Source organism: Falco rusticolus, chromosome 6, assembly GCF_015220075.1.
Source record: "Falco rusticolus isolate bFalRus1 chromosome 6, bFalRus1.pri, whole genome shotgun sequence".
Taxonomy (NCBI): Eukaryota; Metazoa; Chordata; class Aves; order Falconiformes; family Falconidae; genus Falco; species Falco rusticolus.
Window position 1 is genome coordinate 34,153,434 of NC_051192.1, and position 23,982 is coordinate 34,177,415.

The following is a 23,982-nucleotide window of genomic DNA, read 5'->3' on the forward strand; positions in this document are numbered from 1 at the left end:
ATTCAGATACCAAAAGGGATACTACATAATGGATCACTAAATATGTACACTACAGAAGATGATTCAAACGGATCGGTTTTCAGTCCCACCACAACTAAGTGAAGTGTGCTTATGTATGTGTGAATGTGTCAGGGTTTTTACAGCTGTTCCTGGCTTTGTGACATGAATTGCCCTGATTCACTAGATGGACTGAATTAACTCGGGTATACAAAGGTTTTCTACGCTTTTTGTAAGAGACCTTGACTAAACCTGATATTAAAAAAAACAAACTTGCCCACTTCCCCTAAGTGGAGGGAGGTGAGGAAGGGAGAATGGCACACCTATAACATACGCAATAGACAACCAATTAAACTATCATGATGAAAAATTGCCAAACATTAAAGATTCATTAAACAGGTTAATTTCTGACCTATTTTGAATATAAAATAGTACAGGAGTTTAGAAATGTTATCTGCTTTAGAATGGTGATCAAGTATCATTCCTAAGAGGGTACTGCCTTCACAGGTTCAGGAGGGAAGGGGGAAAAAGGGGAAATTTTAAAATATCATTTCATGGACGTCATTAACTTACTTACATCAAACAATTCAATAGTGAAAGTACGAGTATAAAGGACTCTGAATGCAAGAGGTAAAAAGGATAGGAAAAATGAACACATTGAATTTAAAGCTTTTGTTGTTGTTGTTGCCTGCAAAACTAGTCAATCCCATCTGGAAGTGACCGACATTACGTAGTGGTAGACAGTCTCTCTCTCACACACACATACGTGCACACACACAGAGTCTTCTATTAAAAATAACGGGACCACTGCAACACGCACTGAGAAGATGGTACTTCCCAGCACATATCTTGCAATAAAGCTATAAAATAGAGATTTCTTCCTAAAAGCTGAAAACCATTTTTTTTGTTGTTTTTCAAAAATTGTGTAAATAAAGAAAATTGTCTGACTGTATGTCTTTTTTGTATATGATGAGTTGGACCTTTTGCATATGTGTTAATTCTCAATCACAGAGGTAAACAACAGAGAAAAGTAAAAGCACTTTTGGGAAAAATCACATATGTAGCTAACTAACACAGAACACTATAAGCATACCTAATGTTTCTAATGCAGACGTTTCTCCTCCAAGTTATATATCTCCAGGAATAATTGTAAAGAGGCAATAAATTAAAAAAATCTAATGCAAACCAGTAATTATAACATATAGAATGATCTTAGGCACAATTCTAATTTTTTTTTTAATCTTTAAAAATACTAGCGAGCTGCGTTTCAGAGGAACATTTGCAACATTTACAAATACACTTTTCATTAAGACTTCTGCAAAAGGCAAGGGAACGCAATGCACACACCACTGGAAGACAAAGATCTCATTCTACCCAAGAGAAAGCAGCTTGTGCTCTGTGAAGGGGACCCGTCAGGGAGGGGAGGGCACAGAAAGAGACGAATTGGTTTCAGTGCTATAACTACGGATTTATGGAGCCATATGATGAACTTTCATGCCAGGTTAAAAGAGTTGCAACCACTGAGAAGTCGAGACTTAAAAACTGAGCAATAGGGTTGCACAATTTACTATAGGTAGGAGCATTGGCATGCGGAGTTAGCATTGTACAACGCCAGAAGATGGCGATATTGCTTACTGTCTAAGAAAGCACTGAAAAAATTAAAATTCATTCAAATTAATATACTTCCAAACAATTTCATGCACTAAGGAGTCGCTAGATAATTTTACAGTGATGTGGTATGACTTTTAAGGAAAAACTCCAGGTTTACAAGAGCATAAATAGAGGTATAAAATTACATTATTTTGCAAGTTGGATAACATACAGATACAAATGACTTGTTAGAGCTGCATATAGAAAATCAAATTCATTAAATTGATTACAACATGAAAAGTGCCATAAGTTATTCTTTCTTGCTTTGCTTTAAAAAAAAAAACAAACAAAAAACAACCAAACAACTCCATGAATTTCAACACCACCCACTTTAATATTCTGTATATTCTTCCAACTGCAACTTAAAACTACTTGGAAATAAGTCAGTATGAGAAAATGTATTGCTACTGGAGCCCAAACACAAAGAAATCCTCTCTTTAAATCCATCATAAGAATCACAGCAAAACCAACATGAAACACAAAGAACTCATACAAAAACTGATGTAAGCTACCGGATCTGAAACTTTTATTTTTAAAGACCTGTAAAAAATACCCATTTAGTTATTGTTTGATATGGAGGGGAAAAAAAAAAAAAAAAAAGAGGGATCAGCACAGATCATTTTCTTACCTTTTTTTGACGATCAATACAACAACAAGGAGAAGTAGGATGAATACCAGAATTCCAGCACTTATTCCTGCTATTTTCACCACTCGATCCGTTTGTTTAGCTGGATCTGGAATCACCTCAGGTTCTTCTGTTGCTGCTGCTAAACGAATCAAAAAAGAAATTGCTTAAATGTGTAAGCACTAGAGACAAGAATATCATAATTGGTGATAATTTCCAGATAATTTCCAAACACATGGGTGTTTTAATACAGTAGCCAGGATACAGATACATATATCATGTGTTTATACATGTACACATATGTATATAGACACACTATAAATTTCAATCTGTGCCATACATTTTCAACACCAAGTATATGACTACATATGTGTGTATACAGGTGCATATACATATATATAAAACTTCATGAACGCAGGTGTATATGCACCTGCATTTCCAAACAAGTTACTGTATTACAAAGCAGAAGACAAAGCAGATACTATCAACTAAATCACCATTACTTCCTTTAATGTTATTTTTTCACATACTAAATACCGAGTATTTAACACTGACTAGTGAAATTAACTCACAAACAGTAAATTAAACTCTCTTTTCCAAGCCACAGCCGGCACTCTAAACTTTAGTCCTTCTCTCCTTCACTCAGTTTCAGCCCACCCTTGTATATTAATTCACCTCACAGCATCTGGCCTGAGATTTGCATTCTACTGGGAATTTTGATTCTCCAAATAAGGTTATCCACAACGCCAAGCCTAAAGTCAGCAGTAGTTTTATTTCTGGTTATAGGCCCTGAAAAAAAAAAAAAAATTAAAAATTGCTGTTCTACACAGAGATGGAACCACTCCGCAACACAGCTGAGTGGGCTGAGGCCACAGGTTACAGCAGAGAGGAAAACAGAATATTTATGGAATATTTATGGAAACGCACAGCCGTTCAGTCTGCACCTCTCTGCATCACAGCCTGGTGTACAAAGGATCAGGAACATGGGGGTTTCCAGGCCTGGCAAAAACATCAGAAAATATAAATAGGTTTCAGCCGGGGGTAAAATCACATGAGTTGTTTACTTGTAAGACAGGAAACGGCTCTTCAGTTCTCTAGTTCTTACTTTCTAAGGCTGTGGCTTAGCATTTTGCCTTTCCCCTGCTCACAAGCATAGATGGGTACATGTGCTTGCTTTCCCTCTGACCCTTCTCCCCTCACTTTCCACCAGCATGCAGCACATGCCACTTAACCTCTCCCCCCTCACAGCAGCTGCATGTGGAGTAGCTACAAGATGTTGGTATCATCCTGCCTATGTCGTTACACAGAAAATGTCCTTTACTCTGAAACTAGGATGCTTCTGAACAGACCACCAAAAAAATGCAGAACAAAAACTGAGGTGAAGCCACACCATAGAAACACACTACTGATCCCCTGAAAACCTGTTCCATAGGCCTTTCAGAAAGCCAGTGTAGTCAGTACCAGCGGTAACTGGTATCTAATACATTCTGGTTTTAACTGTGTTACTCAGACTGTTTCTATTCAGGTTCCATATGCAGGAACCCATATCATCTTTTGAGGAAAGGATCATGCTACTGTTTAAAAATCACTCTTTATTACTTGTTTCTGTACCTCTCATCTCAGCAGTGTCTGAACCACTTACTAACAATTTACCCACAGAACAACCTTCTGAGTCAGGAACGTGCTCTCTTCCAGACACCCATGCAAGAGCTAGGCAGACAGTGAGAGATCAGGCAGTGCTTTAATCATAAAACTTAATCATCATCATAAGACTTCATCATCATAATCATCCCTCTCCACTAAGGCTTGAACTATCTGCTGAGAAATAGTAAATGCTTCCTCCTTTGTGTAAATATGTGCCTGCACACACACTTGCATACATAACATGCATGGATTCAATACTATATATATTATTATTATTTTTAATTATTATTATGTGTGTTGTTAAAATGTCTAGGGGTAAGCGTCAGGATCAGGTAAGTGGTGTGTGCATGTGTAGTTGCATACACACCACACATTCACACATAAGCCACAATTAATGTAAAGATACACATATGACACTAACAAAGGAAATGAGGGGGATGACTTTTGAGATGGAACTGGAAGAAGAAGGTGTTTGAGATTCCTAATGCTTAAAAAATGAATCAACTCCCAGTCTACTATTAGCTGGGCTGGATGTGACAAATACGAATGAACATTTGATGAGCAGTAAAGCCAAAAGGCCAATCAGTCAAGTCAAAAGACCAGTCGAAGCTAAAATATAAATGGCTTTATATGCCAATGGGAAAAAAACCTCACATTTGCTACATGGGGTACTGAGAAAAAGCAAGGACAAGGAAGGGTGGAGAGGGGAACATGCAGGAGTGGGATAGTCACTGTGTGGAATCACCATGAGTACAATGTGAGCACAGTTGGGTAGCTCTGACCTAGCAAAGGTAAGAACTGCTCAAGCTGCAAAATAACTAAGGCTCAAGCAAGAGATTTAGTTGAGTGGATGGAGATTTAAGGCCAGGTCTTTGAGAGACTTCAAAATACAAATCACAAGGATTGGATGTGACCTGAAGATGCGCTTCAAAAGTTGAAAACTCAAAAATACATCCAAAAGTACAGCCTTTGAGCCTTGATCAGGACGGTGGTATTTTCACAGGAGCATTAGTGAGAGATGGGAGCAGAAAGGAAAGAATGAGAGACCTGTCTCTCACTTCCCGGGAGAAAAATAGGACCCTACTACTTGATAGAGCAAGCTGCAATGCAAGTGCTTCTCAGAGTCGTGTTTAAAATTATTGCTTGGCTACTCACAATCTTATTTCATTCAGAAAAGTTACTTTAGAGGAACAACTATACACTTCTCAGAAAATCTGAAGGAAAGGTTACTGAGGGAGTTATTCACCTAACTTAGGCACTGGTGCTTTATCATGTATTCTGTGAGAAATTATTGAGTTTGCATTACCAGTAACTGTTCAAAATGCAGCGCTCTGACCAAGTTTTTAGAACAACGGTGAAAAGACAGGAGGATATAACCTGCTTGTCCATTTTTGCTCGGTTCCTTACAAGAGACAGTAACTCATTCTATGAACTTTAATGTTGCTTATGAGATAAAGCTGGTGCCCACTAGAAACATACCATAGAGTCCTAAATTAGTGGAGAAAAATTATATTGAGTAGTCATAGACTAAGCAAGTGCATAACCAGTAGTTGAGCCTCCTATATCTGAAATGCTAAACTCTATGGGCAAAACACTACCACTCTCCCTACTAGCAACAGAAAAATTGTTGTTGACTTAAATGAAGCCAGGATTATTGTATGTATGTTTCCAGCAACCGATAATATATGCATTCTCTAGACTAAATGTTACATATGGGGACTATACAACAGCAATTACAGGTATAAATCACACTGTAATCTATTATTTATGTATATGTGCACTGTATGCAATAAAGTATATTATCTTGAGGAAGCCATTGAATGTAGCACAGAACCATTTAACAAAACTTATGAATTTGAAAGTATCTGATATTACTTGTGTTTTAATTTTGATAGTTCAAAGTGTATTGTAGTATGCAGGTGTGAGCTTACACATACATGATGAAAGAACAAAACCACAGAAACCTTGAACCTATGGGTTAAACTTATGTGCGTAAACCAGTGTCTCCTGGTTGCTGATTGCACAAGGACTGCAGTAGCAAGCAAAATTCTGCTTACTCTAAGAATATGCCTTTTCTATCCTCTAGACTACAAGATTGTCAGGATGTTTCTTTCTCTGAATTGGTTCTTCTATAGGCTGAACTGCTGGTTTTGCCAAAGCTAGCAACTCAACTAACCAAGGCTTCAGCAATGGCAAACCTTTCCTAACCAGCCTAGTGGCCTTCTATGATGGAGTGACTACATCAGCGGACAAAGGAAGAGCTTCTGATGTAATCTGCCTTGACTTCTCTAAGTCTTTGACATGGTCCCCCTCAATATCCTTTTCTCTAAATTGGAGAGCTACAGTAATTAAAAAAGTAAAAGGTAATTTACTGATTTGAAGAACCACCTTGTGTGGTAACAGAATGATGATCGTATGAAAATGGACTCTGTTGGCTGTTCATTCCTCTGGCCAGTTCTTACTCTAATAGATGTTCAATTAAGTGTTAATTTTTACAATATCCATGCATATTACTATGTTTTTCACAATTTGTTCCTGTAAGTCTAAGAGATAATTCTACAGTTTTCAACCAGTGCAAACCAATTTTGCATAAAATTTGCAAGAAGAGTTTCTCATCTGAAACTGAGAGTTAACTACATTTTTTACCCCCATAAAAATAGCTGCATACACAGAAGATTTATGAGCTAGATTTGTAGAACACTGGATTTAGCAACTTATCCACTCCCCTTTCTTCTGAACTAATGAGCAGTAACAGCAATCATATTCCACAGTCCCATTCACAAAGTTCATAAAACAACTCAATCCAGTGATTCTGGCTCTGCACATTGCCAGTAACAGGTACCATATATAAACTTGTTTTCCTTGTTTTCATAGAAACTAAAGGACAATATTCAACCAGTTGACTTCTATGATCAATAGCATGAAGTTCAGCTGTGAACAGCTCTAAATTAGGCTAGGATTGCTAACACTCTCAGGGACAGTAATAACCTAAACAGTTAGTGAGGTAGATTCTATCTTATTCTCACAGTTTCCTGATGTACTTAATTCCTCTTTTTTATTATTGTTTTTAATCAAATACACCTAAAAATCCAACACCCACTTCTAATTTGAGTGTATGCATAGTATTCATACTTAATTCTTAATAGACTGTGGCATAAGGAATCCAGTAGTGGCACATACTGCTTTCCTGTCTTCTTCCTTCTGTGGTTCAGAATTTACACACAACCTTGCAAAATTGTCAGAGAATTTATGAGATTCAGCACAAAATTTATTCACCTATACTTTCCTAAGGAGATGGTGTTGGAATCAAGATAATCACATTCTACTCGCTCATCCAAACAAAATTCTTCAAGCAGAAGATTCTGATAGGATTTCACAGGGCTGCTTGTATGGTACCACTTAGAGAACAGCCAGCCTTCTAAAACACAGCTTTTAGATCAGAAGTCCTGAACACGATATTATACGTAACCTTCTCACCACACCATTTGACTCTCTTAACATTCACAGCATTTTATGCTGGGTTTCCTTTGTGTGAGCAAGGGAAGAAGCTGTTTTATGCATGATTAAAGCTGCTATTTTATTATACTGCATTTTCTTTGAACGTTAATTTCTGTTTATGGCAAATCTTTGAATTCTCACAAACTGATGTTATTGCTGCATAGCTTGATATTCAAAATAGCTCTGCTCAAGATAATCTGTTCTGCACCTTTGTTATGTGGCATTCAAAAACTTTTAATTAAAACCTGGAATGATGTCTGAATGAGCTAAGCAAAGTAACATCAGGATAACATCAAATGAAACTGGAGTTCCAGCCAGCTCTGGAGATATGTCAGTCTACCACCTGAGAAAAGGGCTCTTTGAGAAACTAAGCAAGATTCTCTGATGAATATTTTCTTTTAGACTGGTCTGCCCTGTGTTTTAATCATCTACCCAGAAAGACCATTCCATCTCCATCAGTTTTGTTACTGCTTTGCTAGAATGATAATCATTGTGCAATTAAGGAAATTTTTAGAAGTCTGAAAGTTAATTAATTCAAGTTCAGAGAGAGAAGATCCGTAACCCCTTTTAGCTTAATTATGTTAAAAACCCCCAAATTCTCTGCTGATTCTATTTGATGAAAACACTTGAATGTGCTTTTGCAGGGATGGGGGAGAGGAGATGTGCAACTTGTCCCAGCAAGCAATGCACATGATTCATGAGGTCTTAGAGATGTCCGCATGTGAGTCACGTTGGTATGCTGCTGGCCTCTCTAAGATTTTCTTTTTGAGCTTGAAAGCTGGAGATACATTTACAGGGAAAGGAATCCCCACAATTCTCCCTTCTCTACATCTTCCAGAAGAGCTTCTTCTCTCGGAGTACAGCTTCTGGGAGATGAAGGCACGCCAGAAATTCACTAGAGTTTGGGTAATCTAAGCTGTTGCTTCCAAGACTCTAAATTACAGCTTTTTAGGGTAGCATTATTAAAAAGAAAACTTCTATTTGATTATGAACCGAAAACGTGATTGCCTGAGCTGTGCTTTGAAGTGTCAGGTGCATCCCTGTCGCCATGGTAACCAGGGTCCGCAGCTGCCCCAAGGAACAGCATTTAACAGGCTCTGCTGGTGAAAAGCAGGCTGCCCGGCACCACCAGCCTCTTCTGCACACCCGTCCTAAAAGAGGAGGGTAGTGAGGTGATGCGTAGGTAAAATCTGCTGCCTCACTTTGTGTTGCAACATACTGCACCCATCTTTGTCCTCATGTGTGTCCCTCGCTGGAGGAAATGGGGAGACATCACAGATACTACCAGCTATGCCTAACAGGGGGGGGTCCTCCATGCCCCAGAGCTTTGTGTTATTACAAGTTAAGCCCTTGTACGAAAAAAATTAGTTCTCTACATAAAAGGTCGTTGCCACAGAAATGGATAGAGACCTGTTTCATGGGCCCCTACAGCTCCTTCTGAAAGAGCTTCTGAAAGAGCATCCCTCTCAAAGGATGGCTTATGTACCAAAATGAAATAAATATAGCTTCAGGCTAACCTCTAGTCAGATTTGGGATGGTCTGAGATGCTATGGAAGTTAAGCACAGGAAGTCCCACAGGTGGCTCTGCATGCAGATATGGTACCAGGTAAACAGCTTATACTGTGAACACCTGCTCACAGATCCTGCTTCCAGATAGCACAGAAAAATATCCTGAGCTTATGCTACTGGATGTTTTTTTAAATTATGAAAATGCAGCTTATAAATATTCATATGCATTTTAATTAATTAAGCCAACTAGCACAGCATATCTTGCCATATAATAATGAGAATGCTACCTGGAAATTCCAGTATATTATATACATTTATATAAAATCATCAGTTCCTGAGTGGTATTGTTAAGCCTTCACAAGTGTACCTAAATCATATATAATAAAAAAAAATCAACCCCATCTTTACTACTCTCCGGAACTTTCAAATCAGTCCATTGAGTGGTACTACTTTGGTAGGAAACTACAAGGAAAACAGAATCAGGTGAACCAAGTGTCTGCTGCTACTAGGGACCGAAACTGAAATTAATGAGGACTTTTGCAATGTTCCACTGAGAAGCAATTTAAATTCACAACGACTACTCTGCAAGCAGTAACATCCATGAATTTATAACCAATTATAAAAGAGTTGACCTTAAAAGATTCAGAAGTATCAAGTGAAGAAATTGCTGAATCCGTTTACCTCACTAGCTGTGAGACCTTGGACATGTGCAGAAGAAGAAAGCCAAAGCAGGAACAATGCTGAGGAGACAATGTTCCAGCAGCACTCTGCCCTGCTGTCCACAGGTCACACTGAAAGAGCAGACTAGGGCCTTCAGTGCATTTCTCCTGCCACTAAGATGTTCTACTTGTGTGTGTACTTTGTAGGCACTTCACTGTCTTTCAAAGTATGGCAAGGATAGGATTCAGCTATAGGGAATGTGCATCTTATAATCTACAGCTGTTGTACGGCTTTTGATTTGCAAGTTACCATCGTCATGCAAGAAACAGCTGTTTAGGTAGAGATAACTAAGCTAGCTTTAAGTGTGCTAGCTCAGTGATGCAACTGTGCCCCCAGGACACAAAAAGCTCTGGGTGAATGCGGATGGCGACAGTGACGAAGTATTTTACACAGGGGTGTAAGCTGAAGTTACACTGTCAGCTTCCAGTTTAGCTGTTTTAACCACAACAGGACACAAATTAAAAATGTGGGCTAAGGCTTCTGAAAAGGCACCTCTCCAAGCAAAGAGCAAACTGCAAGGCCAGAGGAACATGTCCCTTCCCCGTGTTGCAGCAGCACTGCCCAAGGGAGAGGAGACTCCTCCTGGCTGTGGCCCATGACAGGTCCAGGTAGCAGAGCTGTGCTTGCCTCGGGAACCATCAACTCCAAAAAGCACAGAACAAATGATGTTGTTTGGTTTATGCACCGGAAATATATTCCATGGATAATTAGTGTCTATACATTAGTCTGTTTGAGACTTAAAAATCCATGACAACTTTTTTTCTCCCCTCTCCCTCTGGCCTCCCTTATCTTCAAAACAAATGAGAAATATTTGACAGGAATTGGAATACTGTATTTCAAGGGTTTGGCACTGTGTTTTTAAAATATTACAAGTTCCCTCTCAGGTCACCATTTCAAAATTGTCACCAACAGTGCAAAAGTTAGAGACTTACCCTGAAAAAATCCTAATCTGTGTGAGAACTCAGGTTTTAGAAAGCTACAGGATCCCTCAAAATATAAATAGTGGACAATACTATATACTTGTTTCAAAACACCACATCTCATCCCATAACAGGTGAACGTTTGAAATGTTGGAAAAATTGAGAGAAATACCTAATGCAATCTACTTTTATTTTGAAATCTGGTTAATTTTCTATGTCTTGGAAAAAAAATCAGTTTTCACAGTAAGACTTTCTTGGAGCCACTTGATGCACTTCTTTCAGTAGCCAATATGGAAGAAAAGATCTAAAGACTCAAACCAAGTTTTTCATTGCATGTGCACTAACAGACCCTGAAAGGGTATGTAAAAAAAAAAAAAAAAGTTGCAGAAATACATAACATGCATGCTGTAAAGTATGAACTGAAACAACGATATCTAAGCCACTTTCTCCCTGATCTTCTGGAAATGGCTATTGGTTGAGAATGGTCCCCTAACCCTCTGAGCCACCTGATCACAACCATTTAGCAATGACCTGTTGGATGGACTGTTACCATTTCTCAAAGTCACTGCGATTACTTCCTAAGTACAATGGGTCTGTTGTCAGACCTGTTGTAGTATATTTTCCTGAGAACATATAAAGCCAGCCAGCCTTTTGGTAATGAGATCATTTATGAAGTTTTTTTAGGGAGAGGAAAAAAAGTGTTACTTTTTGGCCACATTACAAATTAATCAACTTTCAAGTTTTAGTCTGAACAAACAGCCTGCTTTTGAAAACATGCATTTTAAAAAATAAATTCTCACTTCATGTTAGTTATAAAATTTCAGCTATGCAGAACACTGCATTAAGAAATACTCTGGTTTTGACAATGACTCCTATATGGCTTGTTAGCTCAGAATTAAACCTGAAAAGAAAATTACTATCAGTGTTTGGTAAGAAATATACAAAATACTTCATCTTTATGTGCCTTTCCACCAGGTAACAGTTAAGAAGTTTAGCAGACAAAGTACATTATAATGAGCGTTCTCATTTATATATGCACACAACATGGTTTATGGGCAAAAATATTACTCTCAAATGTCTGAAGTTCCATTTTGCTATATTTATTGAAAATAATATTCTGTGAATAACTTCTGCTAATTTAAGCAACTATAAAATCATAAGTGAGAATTTACTGGTAGCGTAGGAGTTGCAGAGTTATTGCAGACCTGTGCAATTACACTGAAGGAAGCAACTCTCCTCCACCACAAAACTGCAAACGCAACCCAAACTACACTCACACTAGCTCAAAACACAGAAACTCCCAAGATGAAAAATTATCTTAGATGAAATGCAGTGCTAATAACACTGAGGACAGAATCAAAAGACAAAGGCAATGAGGAGGAACTGAAATAATTTTTCCTTCATCCTTACACAGTGCTAAAACTAGTCTTTAATAGCACCCATCACTTATTATTTGCCCTTCAGAATGGCAAAAGTTGAGAAAATACACAGAATCCCCTACAAGAAAACAAATGGTTAATTCTTCCTTTGGAGTTAGGTCCCAGTTTTTCCAAACCCATGTAGATAAGAGTTTGTAACAGTGCAAAACCTAGTCTTTAACAGCACCCATCAGCTGTTATTAGTATCCCAGATTCTTACTGTCATGACTGCCAGTCTTCAATATTTTGTTTACTGTAAAATTTGGTCCTTTTTCAAATAAAGTGAAAGAGTAAAAATATATATATATATCTCCCAAAAGAAGAAAAAAGCTTTCTCATGAACTCTACTCTTCCATCTAGAGAATTTTTTTGCAACTTCTTCAGGTATATCATACTTTCCTGACATGATTCTGTGTCTCCAGGAGTCCGCTGGACTAGCTGGGCACCAACACAGAATACACTAGTGTGCAACACCCATGGCAGAAAACTTTCCTTCTCTTTAAAATCTTCCCATCTGAAGAGCATCCACTCTCAGAAAGCTACATGGGTCAACACTCTCGAGGTTCTCCTGAACTCCTTAGCTCTAATAGGTATCCAAACAACTGGAGATCTGGGAGCATGAAGGAAAGGCAAATATCCTCTTCCAAACCAGCTGGGTATCACCCAGCCACACACTGCAGTGGGCTGCAAGTACTGTCTCAGTCATTACCCTAATTTTGCAGTCGCTCCTAAATCTACTTATCCAAATACATCTGAAAGGTCTTATGGCAGCGCTTTAAGCTAGGCCACCCGATTTTGCATTGAAACATCAAAGCGGCGGTGCTTATCCATGTTAGTCTACCAGCTGCGAGATGAAGGCAACAGCCTTTAGCTGACTGAAAGCTTTGACATCTTCTGCTACACCAACCATTTGCAACACAAATACATTACCTAAGCCTTAAACCCTGTGTAAGTCACGAGCCTGTTTATAGGCTTGTTTACCACATCTGACATCTAGAAACACAGCTGTAATGGCACTGCAACAACATGCAGCTAATGCAATGACAATGGTAGGAAAAAACCACATTGATGTTCGCAGCTCTGGGTTGATTGCCATTGACTACCGAGTTCAAATCAGGACCTGTAATGACATTAAAAGCCTTTCATATTGTGTCATTGCCTCTCTTTCTACATATTCCTATATTACTAGTATTTCAAAGAAACTTTAAGGCAGGAGGCAGAGGTGGCAGCCCTGCAGACTACAGGATGAAACATGCCTGCAAGAAAGACTGTTAATGTGTATTGCCACTTTCTGAACATTTGTCTTCGCTTTTTCACATTTTTCTCTTTTCATACAGAAGTCTTGTTGCTTTCAAACCTTAAACTCTAATCAGTTTCTCTCTTCTCAGAGAAATAAAGGACTTGCTGTTATTTCCATTATTCAAGTAAATACACAAAACTGTGATGGGGGAACGAGATGTAATACAAATCCTCCATGATTAAAGTTAGATGAACTTTTTATATCTGGTATTACAGTGGTTCATAAAAAGTAAAGATGAATCTGTTTTTACTTGCAAAAAGCTTTACTCTGACAGAAGGAAGCCAGGCTGTAGGAAAAGTAGTATGCAGAACTAAAAAGTATCAGTTTAAAAGTGGATTTGTGGCCCCCCTTGGCTGCATGTTTTGTGGGTAGTGAAGCATCTACTTGGTTTTATCCAGAGGATGAAATCAGTTGCTCTGTATTGGATATGCCTTGGGCTGTTGCTTTCCCAGCTAGCTTCTCCAGGAAAATACAACTGTACCAAAGGAAAAAAAGAATACTACTAACAAAGGTTCAAATTCACATGGAAGTCAAAATAAATGAAGCCAACTATAACATGCAAATGTTGTATTATGATTTATGTAATGGGTTGCTGGCAAAGAAGATTACTGTACTGGTATTTATGCTTTAAATCCGGTTTTAAGGTTTTGAGTCAGTTGTGATCTGATTAAAATGTGACTGATTTGGAAGAGAAAATCACCTTAAACTGAAGGAGTGCCAAGAACTCTTGCAGATGAGGTGGCAAAAATATCTACACAAGCTTTGCCTAACAACAAGCAAAAACAAATTTGCATTTTAAAATAAGAAAAAAATTGAACTAAACATTGACTGACATGAAAACAAAGTGCTCTATTGTTCAGAGACACAGGCTAAGACACATCTGTATGTTATCTCATTTAAATTGCCCCTTCGGCAAAATGTGAATTGCAATTTGAAACACACAGGCTACTCCACAGCGCAAGCTCCCATTTATAAGCAGGTATTCCTGACTGTCCACAGTGAAAATGGCCTTTCTTCTCTTCAAATAAAGCCATTTTTCACCTCCTTGGTGACTAACTTGATATGACTTTAATGAATGACTCACTTCAGCTTCGTATTCCTTAAAACTCAGGCAGTTTTATCCATCAGCTTTCTTAGAGACAGCTAGCCAAAATTTTCAAACTTGGGTAGAGGAAGTCACCCTGACATATTCAGGCAGCACCAATACGGATGAATTTCAGATGGAATGAGCACCTCTCATAAATCAAAAGTACTGTTAAAGTGCTTGAAAAGAAACATTAGCCCATCAATGCAATGACAATGTCTCCAGATAAGATGTCCTCTTGCCTGATTCTGTGTAATAACAAGGCTAGAAATTATTGCATGAAAACATAAAGCAATCCTGTATCGTCATGTCTACTACTTACAAAAAATCCCCAAAGTAAAGTTAAATACAAAACTATTTGCATACCTCCAGCATTTAAGAAACAAAGTGGAGAATAATAAAGTATTTCTGAACCAAAATTAAAAAACCTTGGTATTACATTAAACTTCATAAGAAAACTATAAAGGTGTTTTTTGATCACTAAAACACTTCAGAAGGTAAATATTTATCACTTTTTTAGCAGGTAAAAATGCTGAAAAGGAAAAGCAAGAAACAGAATATAATTTGATCTAAAATCACACATAACACTAACTTGTTTTACCATGCAATAAACATAAATATTAGAAAATCTGAAGTATTAAGGGTCAACAGTCTCTGTTATCTCAATGATCACTTAGGGGTAAATACACCTACCACTACCGCACTGAGAAAGGAGAAGGGACCTAGTCATGCAATTTTGTAGACCATAGGGTGTTTACTGGTAAAAATAAATGTTTGATTCTGTGCTCTCAATCTTGCACTGGGGCTGATATAATTCCACTCAGCTACATATGACATTCTCTGGAAAATAACTCTACCTTCTTTCACCTACAAAGACAAGTGCAACACCCTGTACTTGGCATGGTAATACCATAACACAGTACAGCCTGGGTGCAGAAAGCAGCTTTGCAGAAAACGAGGAAGGAGAGAATTGATGTTGTTGCCATCTTCAGCTGCCTCATGGATGGATGGATGTAGAGAAGGCACAGCCAGACTCTGCTTGGAAAGATACACAGGAAAAGGACTAGGGGCAACAGACACAACTTGCAACGAGGGAAATCACAAAGCAGATAGCATAGGGGTGCACAAAAAAAAAAAAAAAAAAATCACAATGAAAAATCACAATGAGGGTGGTCAAATGCCGGGACAGGTGCCCAAAGAGGAATCTCTGTCCTTGGAGACATTAAAAACTCTGCTTCACAAGGCCCTGAACAACCTAATTTAACTTGCAATTTAGATCCAACTAAGCTGCACCTGCTCTGAGTAAGAGTGTGACCAGGTAATCTCCAGACGTCCCTTTCAACCTGAATTATTCCAAGATTCCTACTTCATACATGAAGACACCAACTAAGACTCTGTTAATCTCATCACTCTAAGTAGTTATTATTGCCTTGTTCTCATAAGTCAATAAATTCATGAAGCAGTATTTTCTGAAATGCAAGGAATGCAGTTTTAACTCTGTATTTCTTCCGGTTTCAGTATTTCACTGAGATTCACGTTTGAGGCTTTTTTTCTAAGGCTATTGCAATTTCAAAAACACCCCCCTGAGATTCAACTGGAGCTGGCTCCCAAGCACTTTTTAGAGTTGATTTAGCTTTAAGCACATGGCCCTGAGTATTTAAGAAAAAAGCTCATGCTCTGCTTCGCTGAAAGAATCTCAGCGACCACTGATTGCCTATAAAAATGAAGACTGCTTTTCAGGTACTGCCTCTCAACCCAGTGGAGAAGAGACATTAGATGAGCCAGTCCTTGCTTACCAGAAAGCATCTGGATCAGCTGACGTTTCATTAACTGAGAGAAGGGATAAAGAGCACCCTTTCAAGCTGCTATTAATATGGCTACATACTGGGTAAACAAACGTACTGCCTATAGCATGTGATTGCTTTCCTCCCTGAAACACTCCCCTCATTTGCTTGTGGCCCTCTCCCCAGCCCCCCACCAGGGCTGGAGAAACCCTGCTGTAAGAAAGAGTGCGGATATAGAAGAGGGATGATTCAGGGTTTAGCAGCAGAAAGACAGCTTGTCTTAAAAGAGCTGCCCTAGGTCTGACAGGAGAATCAAAATACAGAGACGTGGCAAGGAAAATGAGAAATGAAAAGCAAAAGGGTCTGGAAAACAGACATGCAGAGAACAGGAAAAACACAATGAAAAAAGACTTGGAGTATTAGGAAAACAAAAATTGAAAAAAAAACCCAGCAAAAAAGAAAATAAAAAAAAGGGAGCATAAAATACATAAAAAAAAGAAGAAATCATTATGGTTGATATAGAAAGTGTTTAAAATTATCACTGAAAATAAATGACTTTTTATGAAATCAATAATTTTTGCTTGTAAATGTCAATTTACATTGGACTTGAATTCTGCTCCCTTGCTGCATGAATCTGAGTGATACATGCCAACAAAAAGTGGAGCAAACCCAAATGTGGATCTTTGTGAGCAAAAGAGATGGCTTCATTCCTTCCTTCTTTCCAAAGGCAGAATCCCAGACCTCTTACAAACACTACTTTGCGCACTCTAGAAAGGCCATTCCCTGTGCTGGTCAGCAATGGAACTCCTACATGTGCTGCCACCACACAAAAGTACCATATAACTCTGCATAAACTGCCTGCCTTTTTGTGAGATGGGCAGAACGAGAACGTAAATAGCATTACAAATCATGACTGAAATGCACTGTCAAATCTGCACGGAGTGATTTACAGATCAACCTCCTTGTGATATATATTATCTTGGGTCAGTGATACTAAGTCTTCAACTCTAGTTGTAGCAAATACGTTCCTTTTGATTTCTTACTGTGCAGGTAAAAACAAACTAACCAACGTCACTGAAGTGAGGGAAGTGGTGTCACCTACTTGACAGAAAAATACCAGTGCAAACATCATCATTCAACTGCCTTCCCCCCCTCCAAATCAATCAATTCCTGTTTCAAACTATTGCGCTGTTTCTATACTCTTAATGCTTCTTATAAGATTTTTAAGCCTGAAATTTTTCCTAAGCATAAAGAATTACTTCTTAAAGTAATCTTCACTGACCATATAAATGACTTGAAATCAGATTAAGCCTAAATATAAGCAAAGCAAGGACCAAATTTCAGAGTCCATTTCTTCCTTTTAATTTTTTTTGTTATTAGTACTGTTAACACAGGTGTTTTTTAGAAAGCGTGAACAGATTTTTAAACTAAAAATGTTTTCGTTTGCTTCAAATCTTCTGTACCTTCAGCTACTGTTGAGACCTGCAAAATCAAAGAACTCCATATGCATCTGAGAGCGGACCTGCAGGTGAAATCAGCAGGGCTAGCCCGGATGGACAAACGGAATAGTAGTTCAACCAATCTTAATACAAACTACTGAAAGAAAACCCTTATTTCAAGTCTCTTTGTCTTCTGCTTCATGAACCGTAGTGAATAAAGATGACAATTTAAGGACTTTCAGTTTACATAAAAGCAATACCTACTGGAAAATTTTCCAACAATTTGTTAGATGTATTGGCTCTAAGCTCCCAGCAGAACAATACACACACATAAAAAAACTTATTTTCATTCATTTACAGCAAAATGTATTTATGCCTACTAACAAAACCCCACTTTATTAAATATTCATAGATATTGCAGGTATTTATTAAATCAGTTCCATCACCAAAAGATTTTTTTATATAATATCAATTTTCTATCTGTTTATTGAGTGCTTATAAAACCCTTTTCAGGAAACAGCAGGATACATGAAATGTTTTACTGCATAGCAATACACTAACTAAATTTCATTCTTACTCAGCTCATTGACTTAATGTTTACTTAGTGACTGTAAATTCAAAAGAAGTTTCATTGCATTGAACCATCTTACACTGATCTTGACTTTTTGGTAAAAAGTGCCATTAATATTTAGGAAACTTTAATTACAATTGCTGATTGAAAACCCAGTGACAGCAACAGCCCAATTAAAACTATTTTTTTTTTATTTTTTAAGCCGCCACATATTCCTCATCCTGTAGCCCTAGAAGAATTAGTTTTTTAGCTGATTCTCTTCCCTGTTTTGCTGGTGGGCAGTGAGTGAGTGGCTGGGTGGGTGCTTGGTTGCTGGCCAGGGTCAATGTCCCCACCCTCCAAAAAGTATACAGAAAGGGGAAAAAAAAAGCAACAATGAGAACTACCTGAAATCTTAAAAAACAAAACAAAACAAAAGAAGAAACAACTTACACCATTGGCCATTTTTATTCAGGTTGGTCAACTAAAACCAAGTAAATTATTTCTTCTTCTCCAATTAAGAAAACATATTTATGCTGCTCTATTCAGTTAATTACTACACTGTAATTTGCATGCCATCTCTCCTTCTAGCTAAGCCTTTACAAGTCTTTTCAGGTATTAATTTGAAACAGAACACTCCTATCTTACAGCTGAAAAAAGCTGAAACAGAAAATAAACAAGCCTAGGGGTAACAAGGACCTCACAGTTGAGCTATAAATGTTTGCAGATAAAGGCAATGTTTGGCATAACTTACTTTCTGCAGTGTCTTCTTCCCCCTCCTCACTCTGCTGGTTTTACAGTAAAGTAAGATAAGGTCATACCAGGTCTAGAAATCTTAAAACCTACACTTACTGGCACTTCCCCCACACATTTCTTTTCACTGTACCTATCCTTCCTCCTTACTTCTCCCTGCCTTGATTTTTTTACACAGTATTTCAGGCAGCTTAAGATTAAATGATTTGAATGACAGAGTTGAAAGGTAAAGCACTCCAGTTTACCACTACTTTTTTTTCTCTATAGCAACAAAGGATGAATGAAAAGGGAATAAATGACACAGTAGTCCTTTCATACCCCCTTCTTCTTCCAAGAGCATTCTTTTTTATTCCCCTCACTTTCAATTCAATCCATTCACAAAGGATTAGCATAACACATCTTTTTATGCTTGTAAGGGTTACAGCTGTAATCGCTTCACCTCATCACTTCACTTAGAAATCCTGTCTCCAGAGGAGTAATTTGATTACTCACGATAATCCAACTTTTGCCTAACCAAATAGAAATTCATTATAATGCTGTGCTGGTGCATCAGTTTACTATGAGTGGATGGGAAAACAAAACCCAGCAACATGAATAGTTGCTGTGAAAGGAGGAAAGCAATTGTCACTTAACAAAAGGCTACCAACAAAAGATAGGCCGACTAGCAGAATTTCTTGGTCCCACGGGCAGGGTAGCCTCCGAACTAGTAATGACCCCTAGCTTTTAAAAGTCTTGGGTTTCAAATGGGCATGGAAAGTCTATACATTGATGAAAGCCTCCAATTGCTTCTGCCTGATTAATCTTTGGCAGGTATGGGGCAAGTGTGTGTAAAACCCTGAGACAGAGCTTTTGCACAGGCTGAGGAATCAACTCTCTATTCTGTTGGTGGAAGATACCTGTATATGCACACACGCTCGTCCTTAGAATGGCTTTGTCTTGCTCTCTGCTTCTGAAATTCAAAACCACACATGAAGCAATCGGAGTGCATACTGCTTTGGAGTAAAACTAGCAGCATCCTTAGCAATTCACAGTGGATAAGGGTAAAAGAAAAAAAAAAAAAAAAAAGAAAAGAGGACAACTGACATCTCCAAATGACTTCCAGTTGTCCATATGCCCACAAGCATAAACCTAAGAACAGCTCATGCTGATTGTGGCACAGAAGGACAGCACTTGGGGCAGAAGCACAGATGCCAGATCATGCCTTCTAAATAGAAGTAGAGCATTTTATTTTGTTTTATTTTATATTTTTTCTGTGGAGTGATTTAAGATGCCCAGATATAATGGGATAAGTTCTCAAACGCAGCATTTGTTATGCTAAAGGTTTAGGAGCATTAGGATCCAGCTGACAAATCTTTAGCTGTTAGACTGGCTTAGGTCTGTTTTCAGCTTTCAGAGTCCATAACTATCTTCTTGATTTTTATTTTTACAGATTCCTAAGGATTTCAGCACAACATATGGGCAGCATTAAAGGCATTAAGGATTTATAAATTTGTATCATCGTTATAAAAACACACAAAGTCTGAAATATATTTGGGGTTAAAAGCAAAAAATATACTGTTTGTGGTCAAATTAAATATTGATGCATTCATGTCTGCATTAAGAAGAAAAAGAGAAAACATCCTGTTTACAGTAGCCGTATAAGAAAACATTCCAGACTTACTCATAAAGAAAGTAGTTCACTGCATTTACTTTAATCTGATTTCTTTTTAATCTGGAATTTCTTTTTACTTAAAGTCTCTGCTCTTTTACATTCTTCTAGGCACTTAACCTTTATTGTGATGTGTGTGTACTTTACAGTGACTGGAAATCAATAATAATTCTGATACCTAGTCCTTTTTGTCTTGAAAAACTTAGAATATCCCTAAGACAGCATCTTCCTTCAACACTACTCATGGGAATTTACTAATAATCACATTTTTAGAGGATAGTAGAGAAATTGAGTATGTGGAATAAAAGCCAGTCTTTAAAATGAAAAAAAGTCCTCAGAACATAGAAAAAAAACATTTGGTTATTCTTTTTTTTGCAAGTTACTCTTTAACAAACATATACACAACTGCAATAACTATGCTTACTCTATACAGATGAAATATCTGCATTTCTTCCCTTTACTCCATAGTTAAAAAACAGAGGAGAGCAATCCTCCAACCAAAATCTCACACTCTGATCCCAATGAGATGCCTGGTTCCAAGACAGAAATCTATAGCTACACAGAGAAATGGGGCAAGATTTGTGAATTGAACACTTGTTCATTTGCCATTGTTTGCTTGCTGAAAGTTAAAATATTAATTTTTGTATGACTGTGCTGCTAAAGAAATGAGCTATGCTGTTTGCAGAAAAGCAGCTCTGATACACTATGCAGACAGCACAGGCACAACTAGCAAAGGCAATGCTGTACATCACAGAGGAACCAAGACCTTTCTCCTTAAAAAAGGTCTCCCCACCAGAAAAGTTGGAATACCTCATATTAAACTGGACAGTAATAATAACAAAATGGAAGAGACAGTGGAAAGGCCTCAGCACGAACATGAAAGCACGCATTCATATTTCATATGCCCTACCCCAAACCGGAAACAAGTTCTCAAAGTTTTTTTAACCAAGGTAAAAATTGCGAGACTGTAAATTTCACAAGCTACCCATTATGCTTACAGATGAAGTATTTTTCAGTGTTCATGATGATGATATCTTTTTTTCACTTTGCTGTAAAACCTCTAGTTAGACATTCAATCAGGAGACAAAGATCACATAGTTCTCAAAATTAATGTTATACAAACACCAGCAGGATAGGAAAATGACTGACAGTATTTGTTCTCATAAAAAATGAGAAGCTTATGGTTTAGGGATGTTTCGTATATGTTTCTGTCTCATACACTTATACCGTCGTACAAATTGGTTCCAACTACCTTAACTGTGTTCAAACAGGGAGTAGCTATGTTTTGAGAAGGGAGAGAAAAAGATAAAAGACTTACAGTCAGCTTATCCTCCATGAATATATTTCCCCTTTAGCCTAACAAGTGTTAAGATGATTTGTTGCAAATCTTGCATTTCTTCTTATATCATGGCCATGTATGGCAATGACAAAATTTAGCCTGATTAAACACTTCTGTGTTGGGTAGGGCTCAAGGAGCCTCCATACACCAGTGAATGGAGTATGCCATACAGCTGATGTGTTTTGCTTTGAAGAGAGGTTGAGCAAAAACCTCAAATGTGGAAGGAGTAATATTTTAAGAAATTTTATCACTTGATAAAAAGCAGCTGTCACTTGGTTTTATAGTTTTGACATACTAGCGAAGTGTCTTGATCAGCATATGGATACATTCTAATTTCCCCAGATCTCAGAACGAGCAATTGTAGCAATCAGGGCTCTATTGCTCTGGCAGCATGACCCCACCTCAGCAGTGACAGGGGCCATATCCTGCGGTCGGGTCCCTGACCGGGGCCCAACTACCTACAACGTGCTGCATATCTGCCCAGTCTGTCCCCTCTACGGGCTGGCTGGCAGCAGGCGAGGCAGCACACACTTGCTGTAGGCTCAGGCAGCAACAGTACCCAGGTGGCTGCTCCTCTTCTCCTCCAAGTTCTAGGCATTAGTTCATATGAAAGTCCATCAGGTTCTTGTCCAACAGCTGGGTCGGCAGTCAGCCGTTATATCCAGAAGTGCCAGATCCTCAGACTGCACTCGAAACACAATGCAGCTGTGCTGTCTCCGAAGAACAAAGGTTCTGCTGAGCTTTTCTGATCACAAACAGAAGACGACTCAGGAGGCCTGCCATGAACAACTAAACAGGCTTTCTTTCAGCTGAGCTTCTGAAAGTCAACCCACTGTCCTCCAAGCACTGCAGCACTCCATACCTCCCATCTATTACGCCACACTATGATCTACCCAAGCACTGCAGATCTCCTCCTCCAGCAAACCAAATTGTTTCACCTAATTGTTTGCATTCATCCAAAACGATTCCTTGAATGAGTTACTAAAAATAAAGTATAAAAGATGTCTGCTTCCTGAAATGATCTGGAAAAGTACTTTCAGCTGGTTCTGTTCCAAGGGTATAAAATGAATAAATTTCACCACCACTGCTCAGAAGGGGACGCCCAGGAAGTTATGGCTTCTGTTGCTCAATTCTCATGCACAAATCTATTTCACTTTCCGAGTCCGAGAAAACTCTTCAGTTCAGTATGAATTCAATCCATATGAGTAAAGCTACTTGATTTGGCTAAGTAGCATCATGCTTCAGAGCTTACGCCGAGTAAGCAATATCCTTTTAGACAAAGGCAACCAGATTACCAGCTTTCATGTTTGGACAAGCATATAATGAGATTCAGTTTGCCATCTCTCAGTCCCTAAACTGCCAGCTACTTACAGACAATGAGGGCTTCTAAATTCTGTTCAAAAGCAAAAATAAGAACTTGGTAGATTTACAAATAGGTAGTGACTGCTGCAAATAGCCACCAGCCTTTCCCATTTTAGTGCATGATCTAGGCTGAATCACGCAAGCGGTTGGTAACAGCAATGGCATGCTCTGCAGTACAAGTTACTGATCACAAATCCATTCTAACCCTGATGGTTAATATCTGATGGCTATTTGTGGGGACTTGTGACATATATTCCTCAATAAACACAGTAATCAGAAAAAAAAAATCAACCTTCCTATCTGATATCTATAGCAACATTTTCTGTAAATGTGTGAGTAGAAAATTAAATGCATTCTTACATACAGCAATCATCATCTTTGATCACATCTGAGATACAGAGGACAGAAGCTTCTTCTAGAGGTTTCACAGAGCAGACGAAGCACCCGGTGGCCAAATTTCACAGTCCAGTATCTTAAAAAACTTTACAACCAGAGCAAGGAATGGTACCCCTTTTCCATTAGGTGTACAAAAGGAAGTACTACAAAAGATGAACACATGGATGTAAATTCATGTATAAACATTATGGCTCAGTGATTTCAAACAGAATGGGAACTAGCTGACAACCTTTCCAAATTTTGGAATAATATCAGATACTAAGCCCTTCAGGATTACATCTTTATGAACTAGCAGAAGTGAAAAACACTAAAGAACTATGAAAAAATCTGTTTACATCTGCAGAAA

General features: G+C 38.2%; 1 protein-coding gene across 1 annotated transcript in view; it reads right to left on the reverse strand.

The window, feature by feature from the left end:
- Positions 1–23,982, reverse strand: part of PTPRK (protein tyrosine phosphatase receptor type K) — a 412,271-nt gene that overhangs the window by 35,303 nt on the left and 352,986 nt on the right. Inside the window, 2 exon segments of the mRNA XM_037391780.1 lie at positions 1,091–1,132; positions 2,276–2,414. Of these exon segments, the coding sequence (XP_037247677.1) occupies positions 1,091–1,132; positions 2,276–2,414 (181 nt within the window).